Genomic DNA, 21,309 nt, shown 5'->3' with positions numbered 1-21,309 from the left:
TAACTTATTGTAATCTTCTACTTCTTCAAGACTTCTGTAAGTAAAATATTTGTTATATTTTTACTTATTATTTATTTATCGACTTGCTTAAATTAGGATGACTTTTAAGTTTCACAACATGTGCTAAACGCATGTTCAAAAGTAATGTCCTAAGACAAGGTAAGCCAATTAGTCAATACTGAATCGGTGCTACAGATTAACAGAGTTCTGGCTATGGTCCTATAGGTTACCTAAACTCTAAATGAGATAAGACTCTTACTTACCTCGTAGCAGCATATACATGAGTATATTTTTACCATCTTGGACAGGGTTGATTGGTCAAGTAATTTAATGAAGAAAAGATTATTTTAACTAATAAAAACTTTAATTAATTTAATAATTGACCATATCAACCATATTTTATTAGCTTATTATCGTACATAACTACTTTAATTTACGTAAAAGATGTTCGAGCCTTGTGGAAATCTTTGCATAAGTGAAGAGGATCATTAAGCAATGAAAAAGCTTTGAAAGAAAACATTTTGACATCCAAAGGACTTGCAGTTCCATGTTTAGAGGCATTTTGATATACTCTAGTGAGTTTTTGATGAACTAGAGTTGTGTTGAAATATCTCGAAGCACAACCCTTGTTTTTCAACAGTATAAAACACACCCTAAAGTGAATGACATAATCCTATAGGAAGATAGGGCTACTTGGTGTGAATGAAGATTGTGAATCTTAATCTAAGTAGTTGTTGCGACCAAATTCAATGGTGAAGTGGTGATAAAGTCAAGACCGATGGTTTAATTCCACTTCTCCAACAAATCAAAAGGAATAAGAAAAATGAGGGAGTTGTTCTTCATTTACTTTTGATTGTTTTAGTTAATTTTACGAAATTACTAAATCGATACTGCTGTATTTTTGTTTCTTGAATAATTTATTAGTTTACCATGCTATATCTGTATTCTTCTTTAACTCTAAAGGATAGTTCAGTAGTTAGGCTTTAGGTTTGTCCCTAATGGTCACCAATTTGAGTCCCCTTAAGGATACTGAGGTGAGTATCCGATTGTAAATTTCAAGGCCTCGTGGAATTAGTCGAAATAAGTGTAAACTAGTTTAGACACCCACAGTCATCAAATATATATATAGAACACAAATCAATTAAGAAAGTTTTGTCAAAACTGTCCATAAAACTGCCTATATGAAGTTTTGACTGACCTGCATATTCTACAAAGTCGTATAATTGAGATTAATTGGTTGTTTACCTAGGTTTTAATATTTACAACTTCTTCAAAAAAAAAAAAAAAAAAAAAAAAAAAAAACCTAAAAAAAATTTCCAATAAAAAATTAAAAGGGGGGGGGGCTACAGCCCAGCCCAGCCCCCCGCTATATCCGTCTCTGCCTATTGGATAACCATTATTTCCAAAAAAAAAAATAATAATAAAAATTACACTCATTTTTTTACCTTACGTAAACTCAAAATTTTAAATTCCTTTAAAAAAAAAAAAAAAAAAAAAAAAAAACTAACTCTAAAAATATTTCCAATCAAGTACTTAACAAAAATTCGGATCATACCAAAATTCTAACAAATCCCGTAAACAAATCTAAAGAATTTGTCTAAATTCCCAACAATGGTCACACACGTGGGGTTGCATAGAAGTTACATTCATGAAACTTTCTGCACAGATTGTTTTCGGTCCTTGAAGTTTTTAAAACAAATTTTGTTCTGGTTGATTGCATTCATGTTGAGGTGAAAGCAAAAATAGCTATTTTAATGCCGAGTGACATACTTGCGCATACCATATGGACATTTTCTCGAGGAAAATAGATTCTTAATCGATGGGGAATGTGATTTTTTTTATATAGAAGTGTGAGTAATGAAATATATGTTTTTATTGAGCGAGTAAGAAGAATATGGTCAAAGTTCACTGAGCATTCGTTGAGTACATTCTTATTGATGTGGAAGCACTTAATGTCATCTAAGTGTCAAGTCCATTGGTTGTAAGGAATTTTAAACGATCGTGTGGGCTTATATGTGTAAATTATTGTGTATGGAATTAAAGGCTATGAAATTCAGTTGAGACCAGTTAAAAGTGATCCAATAAGATTTCGATATTTTAGGCTTTAATGTATCCAATTAAAGTGTTGTTATTTTATGTGCAGAGACCAGGGCCAAGTTCCTAATTCTATGATGGGCCGAATTAGGTCAAGGGGCACTAATATATAAATACGATTATGGTTCCCAAATCACACGTACATGTATTGCTCATTTGTTCTGCCTCCCATCACCACAGAGAATTACGGATTGCGTGTAGATTTAGAAGACTAAATCGAAATATTCAACTATTGCATTAACTATGTCTGATTTAGGTATACTTCTGCTATAGTTCTTAATTTCTTGATAATCTAACATGAAAGATCCAGTGATTTTAAGGTAATAGATTCTTCTACAAGTATTATTAGAGCCTTTTTATGTTGAATAATTGATAATCAAATTTTAAAATTTCGTTCTTGCAATACTTTGAAGTTTTCAAATTTAATAATTCTGGATCTATAGTTTTGTTGAATTTGAAAACTATTCGTTACGTTATTCTTGGTTATCTTTCATAATTTGGATTAAAAATAGTTAAGGAATTTTCAAATTATGAATTTTTTGAGGAATTATAGATTTTTGAAGTTAAAAAAAATTATTTGGATTTTTTTGGCTTGTCGCCGGGGCTGTTGCAATTGACGATGCAGTAGTGCTGCATTTTGTAGCAGCACCGGGTGCCGTTGCGTGTGGCGCCAACATAGGCGTTGCCAGCCGGCGCCGCCAAGAAAGGAAGAGAGGAAGAATTTTTTTTTTTACGCTTTTCAGTTTTTTTTACAAGATTTGGGAGCGGGGGCTTGTTGTGCAAATTAGGTAACTTGAAGCCCTTTGCTTGCAATTAGGGTTAGGGTTATAAAATTAAGTTTCAGCCCCTAAGATTTTAAAGGTCATCCAAATTAGGCCTTTAAGTTTTGGGAATAATAATTCAGTCCCTAAGGTTTAAAAATTAATTAATTTGGGTCAATCAAGTTCTAAATTTTATAATTAAAGCCCTCAAACATTAATAATTAATTCAAATCGGTCCCAAAAGATCTAATTTATTCTAATAAGCCCCTAAAAGTTTTGAATTAATTAATTTTGGTCCCTAAAGTTTCAAATTTATTAATTTTGGCCCCTAAAGTGTGGGATTAATTAATTTTGACCCTAAAGTTTTGAATTATTAACCCTAAGGCCCCTAAAGTTTAAAACTAAATAAAATATACAAAATTGGTGGTTTTCTTTCTCAAATTCTTGTACTAAGAACTCTTTTAAGAGATATAATATTCGAAAGTGAATTAATTGAAGTAACATGTTGCCAAAGCAACCTCTCTTGTGGAAATTAATTCACTTAGAATATTAAAAGGTGTTTGTGCACGTGTTATTCATGAGAATATTGATCGGTCCAAAGGAAGGTCAATATTTAGCCGAATACATGTGCATTTGTGGTGATAAACATGTGACGATTATTTGATTTAATGTGTGATCAATAAATAGGTCCAAAGAAAGATTTATTGATTGACACGTTGTGTTTATTGTCAATATTTGATCACTACGCCAAGAATACCACTTACAAGTCAATATTTCTGTGCAAAGAGATATTGATGTTGTGCTAGGTATCTTGTAATGAGTCCTACCACTATTTGGGATTATTATTATTTACATATTAAAGATATCCATATGAGCTATTCAAAATAATCGGTCTCTAATTCAGTTTTAGATTCTGATGCTAATATCTTTGCTAGCATCAATTCAATTCCAATGCTTAATGGCACAAATTTTAGGGCATGGCAAGAGAACGTGATGATTATTCTCGGAGTCATGGACCTGGACCTTGCTTTCCGGGTCAATCAACCTACTGCACTTACTGATAAGAGTATCTCTGATGACAAGAGGGAGATGAAAAAATGGGAACGATCAAACCACACAAGCTTAATGGTCATAAAGCGTGTTATTCCAAAAACATTCCAGGGCACTATATTCGATAAGGCGACCATGACTAAGGGTTTTCTTGAGGATCTTGAGAAGAGGTTTGTCAAGAATGAAAAGGCCGAAACAAGTACAATTTTGGTAAACCTTGTCTCAATGAGGTATAAAGGGAAATGAAACATTTGGAAGTACATTATGGAAATGCCTCACATTACTTTAAAACTATAGGCACTCAAGTTGGATTTATCTGAAGACTTGTGGTGCACTTGGTTATGATATCCTTTCCGGCACATTTTCAATCAATTCAAGGTGAGCTACAACTTTCAAAAGGACTCATGGTCCCTTAATGAACTCATCTCATACTGTGTCTAGGAAGAGGAAAGATTGGAGCATGAAAAGACAGAAAGTGTTCATTTGGCCACGACCTCTAAGGACAAAAGGAACAATAAAAGGAAAAATGATAAGGAAGCTGCGGATACAGCATTGCAAAAGAAATAGCACAAGGAACCAACTGAAGGTGGCTTTTTCTTCTGTAGAGCTGCAGGTCATAAGCAATTACCAGGCATGGCGTGTAAAGAAATGTATTCTTCTTCATTTGGTTTATTCTGAGGTTAATTTAACTTCGGTACCTAGACATACATGGTGGATAGATTCTGGTACAACAACTCACATTAGTATATATATGCATGGTTGCCTGAGTTTCTGAAAACCAAGTGATGGTGAAAGATATATCTATGTTGATGACGGCAAGACGGTGGAAACATAGGCAATAGGAAAATTTAGATTATTGTTAAAGACTGAATTTTATTTGGATCTTGATGAGACATTTATTGTACCATCTTTTAGATGGAATTTGATTTGGATTTCTACTTTGGACAAATTTGGTTATTTTTGTTCATTTGGAAATGAAAACTTTAGTTTGTTTTATGATTCAAAATTGGTTAGTTCCGGTTCTTTATTAGGTTACGATAATCTTTATTCAATTGATACAATTGCATCTTTTATGAATCTTTGCATGTAAGTAATCGAGGTATAAAATGAAAATTAACTGGCTAGAATTCTGCTTCGTTGTGGCACAATAGATTAGGTCATATCTCCAAGAAGAGAATTGAGAGACTTATGTTTGACGGGATTCTCGATCCTCTTAAGTTCATAGATTATGATTTGTGTGTCAAATGTATAAAAGGAAAACAAACCAACAAAAGGAGATTTCAAGCCAATAAGACTTCAGACATCTTGGAACTTAGAAATAGGGATATTTGTGGACCATTCCCTACAGGTTCTTGGAATATTCAATAATATTTTATAACGTTCATGGACGACTTTTCAAAATATGGCTATATATATCTCATTCATGAAAAATCACAGTCTTTAGCTGTGATAAAAAACTTTAAAGCTGAAGTTGAGAACTAACTTGACAAAATGAATAAAAATGTCAGATCTGATCGTGGGGTGAATACTATGGCAGATATGACAGTTCAGGTGAACAACGTCCAGGACCATTTGCTAAATTCCTAGAGGAATGCAATATCATCCCATAGTACACTATGACGGATTCGCCCACTATGAATAGAGTTGCTGAGAGAAGAAACAGAACACTTAAGGACCTGGTGAGGAGTATGATTAGTCATTCTACCTTACCAGAATCTCTCCGGGGTGAAGCATTAAAGACCGCAGTGTATATACTCAACAGAGTTCCAACTAAGGCCACTGATAAAATCCCTTATGAGCTTTGGACGAGCAAGAAGACTAGTTTGAAGCATATACATATTTTGGGATGTCTAGTTGAGGCAAGGGCCTATAAGCCAAATGAAAAGAAACTGGACACAATGACCATTAGTTGCTACTTTATTGGATATTCTGAAAGATCCAGGGGTTACAAGTTTATGATCCCACAACTAAGGCAATTTTTGAGATAAGAAATGCTCAGTTCTTTGATGATGTTGAGTTTGTTGGGAGAGAAAGGGTTACAGACTTTGTCTTTGAGAAGGAATATGTTGAAATTTCTCCAATTGTCATTGACAATGATCAGGTTTCTATCACTGACATTGTTCAAGAAACAACTCTGGATTAAGACAATGTCGTATCTCCCTCTCAAGGTCAACAAATTGTTCCAAAAGAACAAACTTTACAGCCTCAAGAACAAATGTCATTAAGAAGATCCACTAGAAAGAAGAGAAGTGCAATTTCGGATGATTACATCGTATTTCTCCAAAAACATGAAATTGACATTGGAATGGTTAAAGATGATCTGATCAACTTACGTCAAGCCATGGAAAGCTCTAACTCTCAAAGTAGCTTGATGCCATGAATGAAGAGATAAAGTCCAAGAAAGATAATGACGTATGGCGAAATTCATTGGTTGCAAATGGATATTTTAAACCAAGAGGGATTCGAAGGGTGATGTAGAAAGGTATAAGGCTTGTCTTGTCGCAAAGAGATTTACATAGAAAGAAGGCATCAATTATAAAGAGACTTTCTCTCCGATTTCTTCGAAAGAGTCTTTCAGGACTATAACGACATTGGTAGTGCATTTCGATCTTGAGTTACATGAGATGGATGTTAATATAGGTTTCTTAATGGTGATATTGATGAAACAATTTATATGGTAAAACCAAAAAAATTTGTATCGGTTTATGTAAAGCAAATGGTTTGTAAACTAATGAAATCAATCTATGGACTTAAATATGCGTCTCGTCAATAGTATTATAAGTTTCATCAATTGATCATCTCATTTGATTTTGAGATGAATTTGATCGATGATTGTATATACCACAAGTTCAGTGGGAGTAAGTATATTTTTCTGATTTTATATGTGATGACATATTATTTGTCAGCAAGATATAGACTTATTGCACAAAACCAAGAGATTTCTAGCAAAGAATTTTGAGATAAAAGATCTTGGTGACGCCACTTTTGTATTAGGAATTCAAATGCACCGAGATTGTTTTCGGGGTATTCTTGTATTATCACAAAAGACTTATATCGAAAAAGTACTTAAAAGATATGGCATGCAAGATTGTAAATCAGGTGACACCCCTGTGGCCAAAGGAACAAGTACAGTTTAGATCAGTGCCCTAAGAATGACTTGAAAATTAAAGAAATGTAGAAAATTCTTTATTCGTTAGCTATAGAGAGTTTGATGTATGCTCAGGTTTATACGCGTCCGGATATAGTATACATTGTTAGGATGCTAGGGAGATATTTAAGTAACCCGAGAATGGATCATTGGAAAGCAGCGAAATAGGTCATGCGGTATTTACAGAGAACAAAAGATTACATACTCAAATACAGGAGATCAAATTAGTTGGAGATCATTGGTTATTCTGACTCTGATTTCACGGGATGCCAAAATAGTAAGAGATCCACTTCAGGTTATATTTACCTACTTGCTGAAGGTGCCGTCTCCTGGAAAAGTGCTAAGCAGACACTCATAACTATTTTCACCATGGCAGCGGAGTTTATAACGTGTTATGAGGCATCAAATCATGGAATATGGCTACGTAATTTTGTTACTAGGCTGTGAATTGTGGACAATATAGAAAGATCACTTAAGATATTTTGTGACAATAAATCAGTTGTGCTGTATTCCAATAATAACAGGAGCTCGACGAAGTCAAAACATATAGAGATCAAGTTCCTGACTGTTAAAGAAAAACTTCGGAGTGGACAAGTTTCAATAGAGCATATTGGGACAAACTCCATAATTGCGGATCCGCTTACTAAGGGATTGATACCCAAGGTCTTTGATAAGCACACTGCTCATATTGGTGTAATGTCTTTTGAGGATATTTAGTTTCAGTAGGAGTTTATATTTTTGCTTTTCGTATTGGATACATGAACTGTTATTTAGGATATGGTTTATGGTTAAAGTTATTTTTGGTTATAAGGTTTATTTGGTTTATTATCTCTGAACTTGTTTAAAATGATCTCACTAAGATATTAAGGTGGACCAGTTGGAAATAACATGTTACAGATCACATCACATGTAATTTCTATGCTACAGATCCATGCTTGATTCATGTCATTCAGTTATATCGATATATGTAATCATTGATGTGTTTAGCTATAATGAAAGTAACGAAAGCCGCTTTGATCCTATATTGATATGATTGATGGACAAGATTGTTTGGAGATGCATTCAGTAATGATAACAAAATTTGAGTACTCATAAGGTCATGTTTAATGCACAATTAGAAGATGACACATATAGCCCAAGTGAGAAATTGTAAGAAATTTTAAACGATTGTGTAGGCTTATATGTGTAAATTATTGTGTATTGAATCAAAAGTTATCAAATTTAGTTAAACCCAGTTATTTTGGGTTTTAATGTATCCAATTAAAATGTGAATATTTTAGGTGTAGAGATCGGACCCAAGTTTCTAATTCTACGATGAGCCGAATTATGTCAAGGAACACTAATATATAAATACGGTTATAGTCTCCAAATCACACGTAAATGTATTACTCATTGTATTCTGTCTTCCATCACCAGAGAGAATTATGGACTGTGTGTAGATTTGGAAGACTAAACCGCAAGATTCAACTATTGTATTAATCATATCTGATTCAGGTACACTTTCACTATAGTTCTTGAATTTCTTGATGATCAAACATGAAAAATCCAGTGATTTTAAGGCAACAAATTCTCCTACATTGGCCACTTAGACGTTTCCAACAAGGGTTGTCAACAAATACTTGGATGAGAATTTTTAATAGATGAATGAGCGATTGTGATACTTTTCTAGATCAACGATTAAGTTAGTAATCCATCAAAAGTTAATAAAAGCATTCATTAGGAACCCTTTTTATCAATTGAGATTAAATTAAATATTAATAGAATAATACTTGATGAATGAATGATTGTGACACTTTTCTAGATCAACGAATAAGTTAGTAATCCATCAAAAGTTTATTAAGCATTCATTAATTACCCTTTTACCAGTTGAGATTAAATTAAATATTAAGAGAATAACATCAAAAGCATGTATTTTATTTTAAATATTTCTAAAAGGAATTAAAAAATTAAATACTTATTTTATGTACGATCATAAGATATTGCCCAATAATTTGGAAACCGTCTTCAAAATATGTTAGATCAATTTGATATAATATGATTTATGATTTAAAAAATTTGTAGACCACCCCACATGTTTACTCTATATGAAATTCGATTAGTTGATTAATAGTATATCTTCTTATTTGATCATCTTCAATTCAATTTTCACACTTATGTTAACTTGATACAATTTGCATTTTATCAACATGAAGAATGGAGGTTATATGAATTTTTAGACTACTAGTGGACAAGAAGTACGTGCCCCTTCGCTATTTAGTAATTAATTGAAAATAACGGGGCAAAATATTCTGTCTTGTCGTATGAGGTCTTTTCAATAAAATTAAAGCTAATCACTAGATCCCATTTATTGACCTGAGACTCATAAAGTAAAAGTCACACCTCGTGGGATCCCATATTAATACCTTTCAAATCGCTTTATTTCCTTATTAATTCAAAATAGGGCTGTGACACACACCCCGTACTACGTGCTGAACGTGGGTCCCCCATGTGAGGAGACTATAACATTCAATTCTAAGGGCAGTACAAACGGCTTGACCCTTGAAAATAAAGAGAGACAAAAGTGGAGCTTTCTTCAAATTAAATTTTTATGGAAATTACATTAGATGTCAAATTTTAGGTTTGTATTTACAAAAATATCACTTTTTTAAAGTCTTCACAAAATTGTCAATTTTGAAAATTTTTGCCCCTCTAAATGATCAAAAAATTTTCACCAAAAAAAAAAAAAAAAAAAAAAAAAATCCTAAACCCACTCTCCTCACTCATTCAATTTGCCCACCCCACTAAAATTGCTGTCGACGACCAGCGTGGAAATGTCCATCGTCGACGAAGACCACAAAAAATACAAGCGTAATCTATCATTCAAGTACTCGATTAACTATGTGGGTGGAATATAAGAATTTGGCTTGGGTCGCAGTCGAAGTAATCGATTTTTTTGGTAAACAAGTTTAACTCTTGACAGTCTCCGGTAGAAAGGTGATTTTTCTTTGAATTTTTATTGTTTTGATTTTTGTGAATTGGCAAAAATAAAAAATAAAAAAAAAAGAATTGGATTGATTTTGAGTTTAATTTGAATTTTTTTGGCTAGTTACATCACCAACACGTCTAATGGAGGGTAACATTCCCAGTCACTTCAGGACTATTTAAAGAAATTAGTGCATTTTATGATGGAGAAAGTGGGGGAGAAGATTAAAATGTCGATAACAATGGAAGTGTGCAATAAATGGTCATTTTGTAAGAAATTATGTATAGTATTTTTTAGTATGGGTGATTTTGATCACGTCATCTGCATACGTATAGCAATAGCATGTCCATAATGGATAACTGCAGTAGTGTATTTTTGGAAGCAATTATTGTTCTAAACTGTCGAGAATTACAGAGACCATCTGTCAGGAATAACATATGAACTGTCGGGACGTAATGTTGGTGTTTTGCTTGTGAGTTATTGTGTCATGGAAATCAATTTTCCATTTCGACAAATTGTCAGTCGAAGCTAACGGAACCATAATGATCGGCTAAGTTTATAATGAAAGATAATGTATTTATCCCGTTTGTGCTAATGTAACTGTAATGACCAGTACTTTGCTTGTGAAACATAACGACCAATTTTTTGTTAGCATATAATAATAACAACAAATTAATAACATTAGTTCGGAATGTACACTACATAGGGGAAACATTTCCGGGATTACATTTGGCAAGTACTTTTACCATCAATTTAAAATTTAACTGTTGCATATTTCAGCCGGAGGTATATTCAAGTTGGGGACTTTGAACTTCAATTCAATTTGAGTGCGGGGATTGTCCTTCAACCTTAACAAAAGTTCGGCTACGGTAATCCTTGTCCGCACCAAAATGAAAAGTGGTTTTGTCTCCTCTCCACTTCTATATGTCATCCGCATAAACAAACTTTTCCCTATGCGACACGATAAATCTCAAATGATTACTCACACCTGAAATGTTGAGATTACAACTGTAAAAATTCAGAATCAATATGTTGGCATTTAATAGCATGAAAGTGACACTACATAATACGTAAATCCGTACAATAGCAAAAGGTCAAACAAGGGTTTCCATTGTTTTGAAGTGTTCAAATTGACAGTAAAACTGTATATCTCTACAGTTTGTAAATGTCGGATTCGACATTTCAAACGTCTAACCCGACGGTTTGTAAACATCAAATTCGACAGTTGAAATGTCAAAAATGTCGAAAAGCAGGCGACAGTGGGTGGAACTCAGGCTTCTTCAGCACAGCACATTAAATATGGTCAATACTATTGAGGTACCAATGACAAAATGAAAAAAGTTAGATTGGCTTTTTCATTAAAGAGACATTTAATGAAAATAGTGTTTGGTTTGAATGGAAGAAATTACTTAAAATCTCAATGGTGATAATGACATTTTGTAATTTATAGAGATGGAGAAAAGTTAGGGTTTGTAGTTTATGTTTCATTTTTAAATTTCTTTTACCCTTTTTTATTAACAAAAATTCATATTAATCAATAAAATACATATTTATTCATTTTTTTCTAGTAGCTCACATTTGAGATTGATCAATAGCTTTTCTTGTTGCCTTGTTGATGAGGGAATGGAGATGATGAAAAAGAATGAGGGTTTCTACTCCTACGTGTGTGTGTGTGTATTTTTTTTTTTATTTTTTTTTTGAGATTTCACCCATTTTTTGATAAAAAATTCATATTCTACAATATAATAATCATATCTTCAATGTTAAAAATAAATAAAACAAATAATCACATCACACCATTAATTGCATTCAAATCAAACATTTATTGCTCATAAAAAGGTGTCAAAGGGTAAAATGGACATTTTACAGGAGAAAAGTGACATTTTTGGAAGAAATTGGTGCAAATGAAATTTTTTTGTGTATTTTTAATTTTAGTGACATTTATGTAAATTCCCCTTAAGTTTTTATATTTGAAGGCTACTCTAATTTGTAATGAGATGCGTGGATACGGTCCTTCCAAACAATTTTATTTACGACGGGGTTCAACAATATAACCAAACAATAAGTATTGGAACACATTGAATGATCAAAGAACTATTTAGCAATACTACTGACTACTGTTAAGTTTAATATCAATTTAGGTGGTATAACTAATGACATAAAATTATAGGTTCAATTAAATATAAAAAATTACGAATCATTCGATATGAATTATGATATGTTGACACTTACACTGATGTTCAACATCAATGTTACTAGGCTCCTGTTTGGTTTTGATTTTTCATGCAAAATAATCAATTTTTTGATCGTTACTTAGCCCCCGTTTGTTTTTCATTTTTGGAAGAATGAGAATGAAAAATATAGTTGTTACGGACTCCACACAAAAGATAGAAATTCAAAGTTGGCGGTTTAATGTGATGGATAACGATCATATTTTTAATTTTAATGAGGAAAGAATGGGAACCAAACAGGGGCTAATATAGTCAGCTGTTATTTTTGACTTATTGACTCACAGGTGAGACCTATTTTTTTCTAAGGCTAAAAAAATTAATTCTCAATCAGTACCAAACAGGCCTTAGATATCATTATTCTCATTAAACAAAAAAGCACACCATGTTGGACTTATATTATTAGCTTTGAAAGCACTTTATTTAGCCCCTATTTGATTCCCATTACTTGAAAATGAAAATGGGGGGAATAGTATTTTTTAAAAAAATGAGTGGTTGAAAAAAAAAGGAAAATTTTTCGATTTACGTATAATATTATTTTATGGAAGATTGTATAGTTGAAAATAAGAGAGAGAAAAATGTAATGTAATGTAATTTAATTTAATGGGATCAAACAGGGGCTTACTTATAATTGAAAAATGGAACTGTTTAATGTCTGAAAGAAACTTTAACTTGTATCAAAATTATCTTCCTGCGTCCCACTACAAGATAAGATGTGTGAATGCAATCTTTCCTATCCGCTTCTTACGCGTTATCGCAAATAATTCTATGAGCGTTGCTGGTTTACACTGAGGCCAATAGAAGGAGCTTCACATGATATAAAGAAGGTCCACCCCGTGGGACTATAACTTTTGTGTGCAAACTTAATGAATTTAGATTAAAATTTACCAAGCTAAATTTCTATATTCTAGTATACATCGAAAAGTTGTAAGATCCATAATTAAAATTAATTATTAACTTTAACTTAAATTTAAATCTAAATTTAAATCGATACCAAATATGGGCTAAACCTCGATGAAGATAATAAATCGTTCTAAATTATGGTACACTACAATAGAGACGTGTTCAAATGCTTTCTCCTTGACCTACCGTGTGTATATTGTCATGTCTTTGTCATAATAATTGTAGACTACGTTTTGCTTATCAAATCTTATCAAATTAGGTTTCAACATTATGGACGAAGATTCTACCAAAACGTGGTCTATTATATTTTAAAGTGTTAGGTTTTGTTAGATGCAAAATCTAGATCGGTGTGGAATAAAGGTCGAGCGAAGTCACCATGTTGATTGAATATGTTTGTGCTAATTATGATTGAAGTGGTGGCTAAAAATGCGATAGATTTAGGAGAAAGAAGATTATCATTGCAAATGCGATAAAAATCAGAGGCACGTTGTAGGAGATTGATTTGTCCATGTTATGACTTTCTTTAGGTTTTATTTTTTTATTTTATGTTAAAATTATTGGTTGGTAGAAATAGTAGTAAATAAATAGATTGTATTAGTATGTTCTAGAAAATGTTTGATAAAAATTAATATTTGGCTTTGATAATGAAATTTTATCATATAAAAAACTAGAACCAACATGCTAGTTCAATTTGGTTTTAGTTGAAATCGATTGGATTTTGGGTTTCACCTTGTTTGAGCCCCATTTTAGGAAAAAAAATTAATTTTTGAATAGTATATTGATGGAAAATGTGTGGTAAAATAATAAAGAAACATTTTGAATTTACGTGTAATATTATTTTATTAAAAATGTGTGGTTGAAATAACGTCAAAATAATATAGAAGAATGCATTTTTTATTTTTATTTTTTCCTAAAAATGGGGCTCAAATAAGCTGTTTATGACTAGAAACTAAGGATTTGTTTCAATCCTTTTTTTTTGGGAGAACATATTTTGTAATAATAATTTTTGAAAGAATCTGTGGTCGAGAAGTGAAAAAAAAAAATTAATTTAAGTGTAAAATATTTTATTGGCTAAATATGTAATTAAAAATGAGTTTAGAAATGGTTCTGATTGAATTCTAAATTTTAGCTATAAAATTAATTTTATTTCGGATCCAAAAATATATTTCATATTCTTTCAAAGAATCATTACTTATATAAACTTATTTTATTTAGATCCTCTTTGGCGTAAAAAAGTTTTAAGAATTATGCTACTTGTACGTAAAAATAGTATATAGGAGATTACATAAAATGATGCGGAGGGAAAAAATTAGATGAAAAATTGACTATATTTTAAATCGACAGATGATATAGTGACAAGTAGTATTATTTAATTCATTATGTAAAACTCGATGTACATGTAATAATATTCAAGTTTTAAATAGTGATTTTTAGAAAAATGTGTAGTTAAATAATATAAAAACTTTTGGTATATATGTATAATATCTTATTGTGAAAACGTGTGATTGAAAATGACTCTACAGTAAACAATAAAATAAATTAAAGAACGACAAATAGGCATTTAGAATAAGTGAGAGTTTATTATTTAAAATATTAATATCAAATCATGTCGGTAACCCGCATGTCTTGAACTTTCGGAGTAATTGTCATCGGACCCATCGCTTTAATTAAGAATGTGCTTCTAGAAGTACATTAGCGTGATTGATGAGGTAATGAGTTGATCAACTCAATTTATTTAAATTTATAGTAAGTTGATTTAGTCTAATTCAACTCTCTAATTAGGTAACGTAAGATTGTGGATACTCTTATATTCAAGTATAACTCGCAACTATAAGTTTACTAAAACAATATTATTTCAGTGTACATATAAATTTATAGTAAGTTGATTTAGTCTAATTCAACTCACTAATTAGGCCTATTTGAATCCCGAAACAAAAGGATCAAAACCTTCCACGCCCCACGTCGGATTTCCATTATTTTTTTATTAAAATGAAAAATATGAACGTTATCCATCACATCAAATCACTATATTTGACTTTTTATCTCTTGTGTGGGGTTTATAACGACTATATTTTTCATTCTCATTTTTACAATAATGTGGCTCAAACGGAGGCTATAATATTTTAAATCAAAAAAAGTTGCTAAATAATAAATATATTAGTTCTATTTTATAGAACTTAGAAATAATTTGCTAATGATATTGATTAAGTTAATATATATTAATATTATAATACACTTTATATGATGCTAGAAATAAGTTTAGTATAGCAAAAAATTGATAAAAAAAATTAATTTAACAATACGTTTAATGAATTTATAACTTTTATCAATTTTTCAATTACATATATTTAGCTGCTGTTTGGTAAGAATTAAAATTTAGATTTTAATATAATTTAAGTCAATAAATAATTTTAACAACATATTTTATGAAATTCACAATTTTTTAATCACACATTTTATATATTTTTATCAAAATTTACTAAAAATTTGATACTAATCTTCATCAAATAACGACTTAGAATAATTTTTATTAAAATTTATTAAAAATTTAACTTTTAACAAAATCCAAACGGTGGTAAATATCTCCTCGCTTATTGTTTCCATATGTCAATCATCTTTTGACTCCAGTGTCTTATCACTAATTACGTAGTCAACTACAAAATTATTTGTAAGTATAAACTGTCTTCAAAAAAAGCACTTATAAGGAAATTTACACGGGATAGGTTGCCTGATTATCACATAAATGCTTATGAAACTCCACAAATAGGACATTTGACAAGATTTAAAAACGGAATATGCTACTTGTATATCAATCTGTTCACCCCCCTCACATGAAGGACGACTCACTTCGAATAAATTAATCTCGTATTTGTTACAAATTAAAATCTAGATTTTAAGGAGGTATCCTCAATTACTATTGTGATGAATTTTAAAAATTATTTCAAATTTAGTTGTCTTCAATTGAGATTTTAATGAATTTTAATGAAATCCATTAAAATTTAGGTGTCCTCAATCGAGATTTTAATGAAATTCTTTAATATTTATGTATCATCAATATTCAGTGGATTTTAAAATTTTCATTAATAGAAGAGTTTTAAAAAATTTGGATGGATTTCAAACTTAAAAATAAATATTATCAAATCTTTTGAAATTTCACCATATTTGATGAAATTCTTATGAAATTTGTAAGAATCTAGTTAAATTCACGAAATTCATTAGAGTTCATCATCTTTTAAAATTCATTAAAATTTTAATTGAAAACACCCACATTAATCTAAGTCAAAATTTACAATTATTTTAATCACATATTTTTATGGGATTTATAATTTTCAACAATACATTTCAACAACTTTTATTAAAATCTACTAAAAAACGATTTTAATCCCCCACCAAATAAGGGATTAACTTCGTCTTTAAATCAAGTATATATACCTCTGCAATTATAATTCATAGCCTCAAGAGAAATAAGAAAAATGGCTTCTTCCCCATGTAGTTATATTTCCCTTCATGTCAAAGGGACACACAATCCCAGTCCTCCACCTCGCCCGCCTCCTCCTCCACCGCGGCGCCGCCGTCACCCTCTTCACTACACCGGCTAACCGGCCCTTCATCTCTACCGCTCTTTTCGACACCACAGTATCCATCATCGACCTTCCATTCCCGCAAAACATCGATGGCATACCTCCCGGCGTGGAAAGTACAGATAAACTCCCTGATATGTCCCAATGGTCTCGGTTAGCCATTGCTGCAAAACTCATGAAACCCTACTTTGAAAAGGCCTTAAATTCTCTCCCACGCATTAGTTTCATGATTACAGATGGATTCCTGGGCTGGACACTGGAGTCAGCCCAGAAATTTGGCATCCCAAGATTTGTTTATTACGGCATGAGCAATTTTTCCATGGCTCTTTCATTTGCTGTAGCTCAATCTCGGCAGCTTTTTATAGATATGGGATCGGATAATAAAAAATTATTCACGATTCCAAGTGTTCCTAGGATTAAATTTTCAAGAAATGATTTTGATGCTGTGTTTGTAGATCCAGAGTACCAGAATACAGAACATTCTGAATATGTCTCGGAGCAAATTCAAGCAACGGGGAAAAGCTATGGTATAATTGTTAACAGCTTCTACGAGCTGGAATCAGTTTACGCTGATTACTGGAGTAGGGAAATCGGTCCGAAAGCATGGTGTGTTGGACCGCTTTGTCTGTCGGCGCCGCCACCACAAAACAAGGCGGAAAATGGCCAAACACGGTCGTGGATTCAATGGCTTGACGGAAAGCAAGAAGAAGGAAAACCAGTTCTGTATGTGGCATTCGGGTCACAAGCAGATATATCAAGAGAACAAATCAAGCAGATCAAAATTGGGTTGGAAAAATCTGGCGTCAATTTTTTGTGGGTTGTTCGGAATAAGCAAGCTGAAGATGATGATGGGTTTCAACATCGGGTGAGAGACAGAGGACTGCTGGTGAAAGAATGGGTTGATCAGAGGGAAATTCTTGAACACTCTAGTGTTCAAGGATTTTTAAGCCACTGCGGATGGAACTCAGTAATGGAGAGTATATGTGCACATGTACCAATTCTGGCATGGCCGATGATGGCGGATCAACCACTGAATGCAAAGATGGTGGTGGAGGAGATTGAAATTGGACTGAGGCTTGAGATTTTTGATGGTTCTGGGAATGGTTTTGTGAGCTGGGAGCATTTGGAGAAAATGGTGAAAGAGTTGATGGAGGGAGAGATGGGGAAGAAGGTGCGAAAGAAGGTGAAGGAGATCGGAGGCGCCGCGGCAAAAGCAGTTGCAGAAGGCGGGTCCTCTTGGAAGGCATTGAATGAGCTCATAAATGAGTTGCATGCAGAAACGGTCAAGTGAAGAACTATGTTTGGTTTTATTTATCATAAAGTATTTAATTTTGAGCAGTGCTGTAATTTTTATTTAGTTATTTTTATAATAATATTTTTCATAATTAATAATAATTAGCTTCATTAGCTCATCATTTTTCAATAAAAAGTAATTATTTTTAATTTTTAATTTAACTAAAAATTAAAAAGTAACTAAAAAATACTTAATATTCCATCGATCCCATTTATATAAGTTGACTTTGTTTTTCACACAAATTAAAAAATTTTATTTAATGTTATTGAAAAATAATTTTTTATCAAAAACTTTTCTAATTTACCCTTATTTATATTTGTACAATTTCAAGATTAAGTGAAAAAAATTAGTTATAATTAAATAAGGGTATATTTTTAAATAAACAAAATAAAATATTTTCAATAAAAAATATGACTATATAATTGAGATAAGAAAATATAAAAAGTCAGCTTATATAAATGAGGAGTAGACGGATTTAAAGATGATTTCAATTTTAGATCACTGCAATACTGTCAGGCTCTACTATTTATTAAACATGAAAATGACATTTTTAGAAATGGTTACAATAACTAATGGCTATTGAAATTGTATAAGGCTAATTTATCATCATCCGCTATATTCAGTAGCATGAGAATTGTTGGTGGGAAAAATTATGATCAACAAATTCCTCTCATAGAGTCGGAATTTTGTCCCCCCCAAACTATCTAATTTTGACGCTCAAACTGAAGCAAGAGGAGAAATGACTATTTGAGAGGGATTTGTTGATCATAATTTTTACCGCCAACAATGGGCACAATCTGTGAAAATTTGAACAAAGAAAACCACGAATCAATCTATTGAAATTGAGAAACCTTCGAAATTTACAAAAATCATTCAAGCGTAGGTGAATCTGGAGTAGGTAAGTTTGTCGGAGGTTGGAACTAAGAATGTCAACTTTAATCTAGTTAATATGAGAATGAGTTTAAAGCCGCGATGAAGGAATACTGAAGTAAGACATCAAGAGAATCTATCCCCTGCTTAATGCCATAGTCTACGAAAAAAGTTGGTAGCTGAAACCATACAAAAAATGGCTGAAGAACTCAACTCATTAATAGTGGATCATGCTGCTCTATGTGCAAAAATAAGGATCTTGGAAGGCTGGCCTACTGAATGAGGTACAGTTTTAGAAACTTTCTGGAAGACAGGTAATCAACGATCTCTATCTTCTTCAATTAAATCTATAGAACCTAAAAGTGAAATTCATGTCATTTAGAGGAGGTAATAGTTATCCAGGCAATAATAGTTGGAGAATGATTTCACCATATGCCCCTAGACAATGGAAGTACAATGAATGTGTTATATGAAGAAGCTTTTGATTGAATGCAGAAATATAATCCCTATTATTTTTTGTGTCAGAGCTCGCTGCTTCGCCAGAAGCGACCTAGTCCTTCACGAACCAGGCACTTTGTTAGCAAAAGTAGGAGAGGAGCCCGGGCATAGAACATGTAAACATAACTATCTTTGTTCATCAATCGTATGTACCATTTTACACGAGCACATGATATCCTTAAAATATAATTAAGGAATTTTGCTCTGAGATCATGAAAGTAATACAAGAGAAAGAGCCATAAAAGCTCCCCAAGAAAATATAGTTGTTGTGGTCAAAATGAGTAATCTCTAAAAGAAACTTAAAATCGATGACTTAATCGATCCCTGCATAGCTAACTATATGTCTGAGGCTAATATGATCGAAGAACTGAAATGTTTGTCTGTTAATTCTAAAGATGCAAGAAAGGATCTAAAAACCAAAAAAGAGTTGAGGGAACTTATAAAAGGTTTGCTGAAAAATTTCTTGATAAAAAACCTAGATGTGTTTGCTAGAAACATGCTGACATGTTGGGAATAGATTCTAATGTGGCATGTCATGCATTGAAAATTGATCCCAAGATAAAACCTAAAGTGTGAAGGAGGTGGCCAATGAGTGTTGAGAAGTTTGACGCGTTAAAAAACAAAGTACACAAATTGCTAGAAAATGGATTTATCCACGAAGCGCAATACCCAGTTTAGATATGTAATCCAGTCTTAGTACCAAAAAGTAACGAAAAGTAGAGAACATACCAAGATTTCACGGACTTCAATAAGGTGCAATTCGAAAGACAGCTTGCCACTCCCTAAAATTGATTTGTTGGTGGATGCAACCACAGAACATGAACTATTAAATTTTAGGTATATATATTCAAGATATAAACAGATCCCCGTGTATGGATCGAAAGAGGAACACACCACCTTTGCAACAAGACTGGGGAGCATACGTTTATAAGGTAATGCCTTTTGAACTAAAGAACGATGGAGTTACTTATCAAAAGCTAGTAGACAAAATATTTCCAGATCAGTTAGAAAAAATGATGGAATTATATATCGATGATATGCTCTTTAAAAACCTCTAAGCTGAGAATCACTCAAAACATTTAGAAGAGGTTTTCAACATATTACAAGAATATAGAATGAAACTCAATTTGCTAAAGTGCACCTTCGGAGTTAAATTCGAAAAATTTCTAGGATACATGGTCAATTAGTGAAATATCGAATTGAACCCCGACAAAATTTAAGCTCTTATTAAAATGCGGTTCCCGAAAAAGTCAAAGGAAGTACAAGAATTAATTGGAAGGATCTTGTTTTGAGTAAATTTTTATCATAAGCAATAGACAAATATCATCAATAAAATGCATACCAACAAAGTTGATTTATTACTTATAATTCTATATTTCGATGATATTATGTTTGGCTCTCTCATTGATTCTCTTGCTCATGAATTTGCCGAATGTATGAAACGTGAATTTGAAATGAGCATGGTTGGAGAATTAAGTTACTTTCTTGGCCTTCAAGTGAAGCAAACAACTATGAACTGTTTATCCGCCAATCTAAGTATGCCAAAGACCTAGTTAAGCGATTTGACCTTGACAGTAAAAAACACACAAAGATACCTATAAGCACGAGTGCTAAGTTAGGTCAAGATCCAACGGGCAGAAGTGTTGATCAGACAATGTATAGGAGTATGATAGGTAGTTTACTCTATCTTACAGCCAGTAGACCTAAAGCCTTCAGTGTTGGAGAGTGTACGCGATTTCAGGCAGATCCTAAGGAATCCCATTTAAGTGCTGTGAAAGGTACTATTAGGCATATCAATAGGACTGTAAATCATGGGATCATATATTCCAGAGAGTCAAATCTTGATCTCATTAGCATTCTGACACAGATTGGGCTGGAAATGCCGATGATAGGAAGAGTACCTTGGGTGGATGCTTCTAT

General features: G+C 32.3%; 1 protein-coding gene across 1 annotated transcript; it reads left to right on the top strand.

Moving 5' to 3' along the window:
• The first annotated feature begins 3,866 nt into the window (after positions 1-3,866).
• On the top strand, positions 3,867-18,065 carry LOC111409581 (UDP-glycosyltransferase 90A1-like). The gene is made up of 2 exons (XM_023039613.1): positions 3,867-4,104; positions 16,616-18,065. The coding sequence occupies exons 1-2, from the start codon at positions 3,867-3,869 to the stop codon at positions 18,016-18,018; spliced, it is 1,641 nt and encodes a 546-aa protein (XP_022895381.1). The 3' UTR covers positions 18,019-18,065.
• The last annotated feature ends 3,244 nt before the right edge of the window (positions 18,066-21,309 follow it).

This window comes from Olea europaea, chromosome 14 (assembly GCF_002742605.1).
Source record: "Olea europaea var. sylvestris chromosome 14, O_europaea_v1, whole genome shotgun sequence".
NCBI lineage: Eukaryota > Viridiplantae > Streptophyta > Magnoliopsida > Lamiales > Oleaceae > Olea > Olea europaea.
The sequence above is the reverse complement of the archived record's forward strand: the minus strand, read 5'-3'. Positions and strand labels throughout refer to the sequence as shown.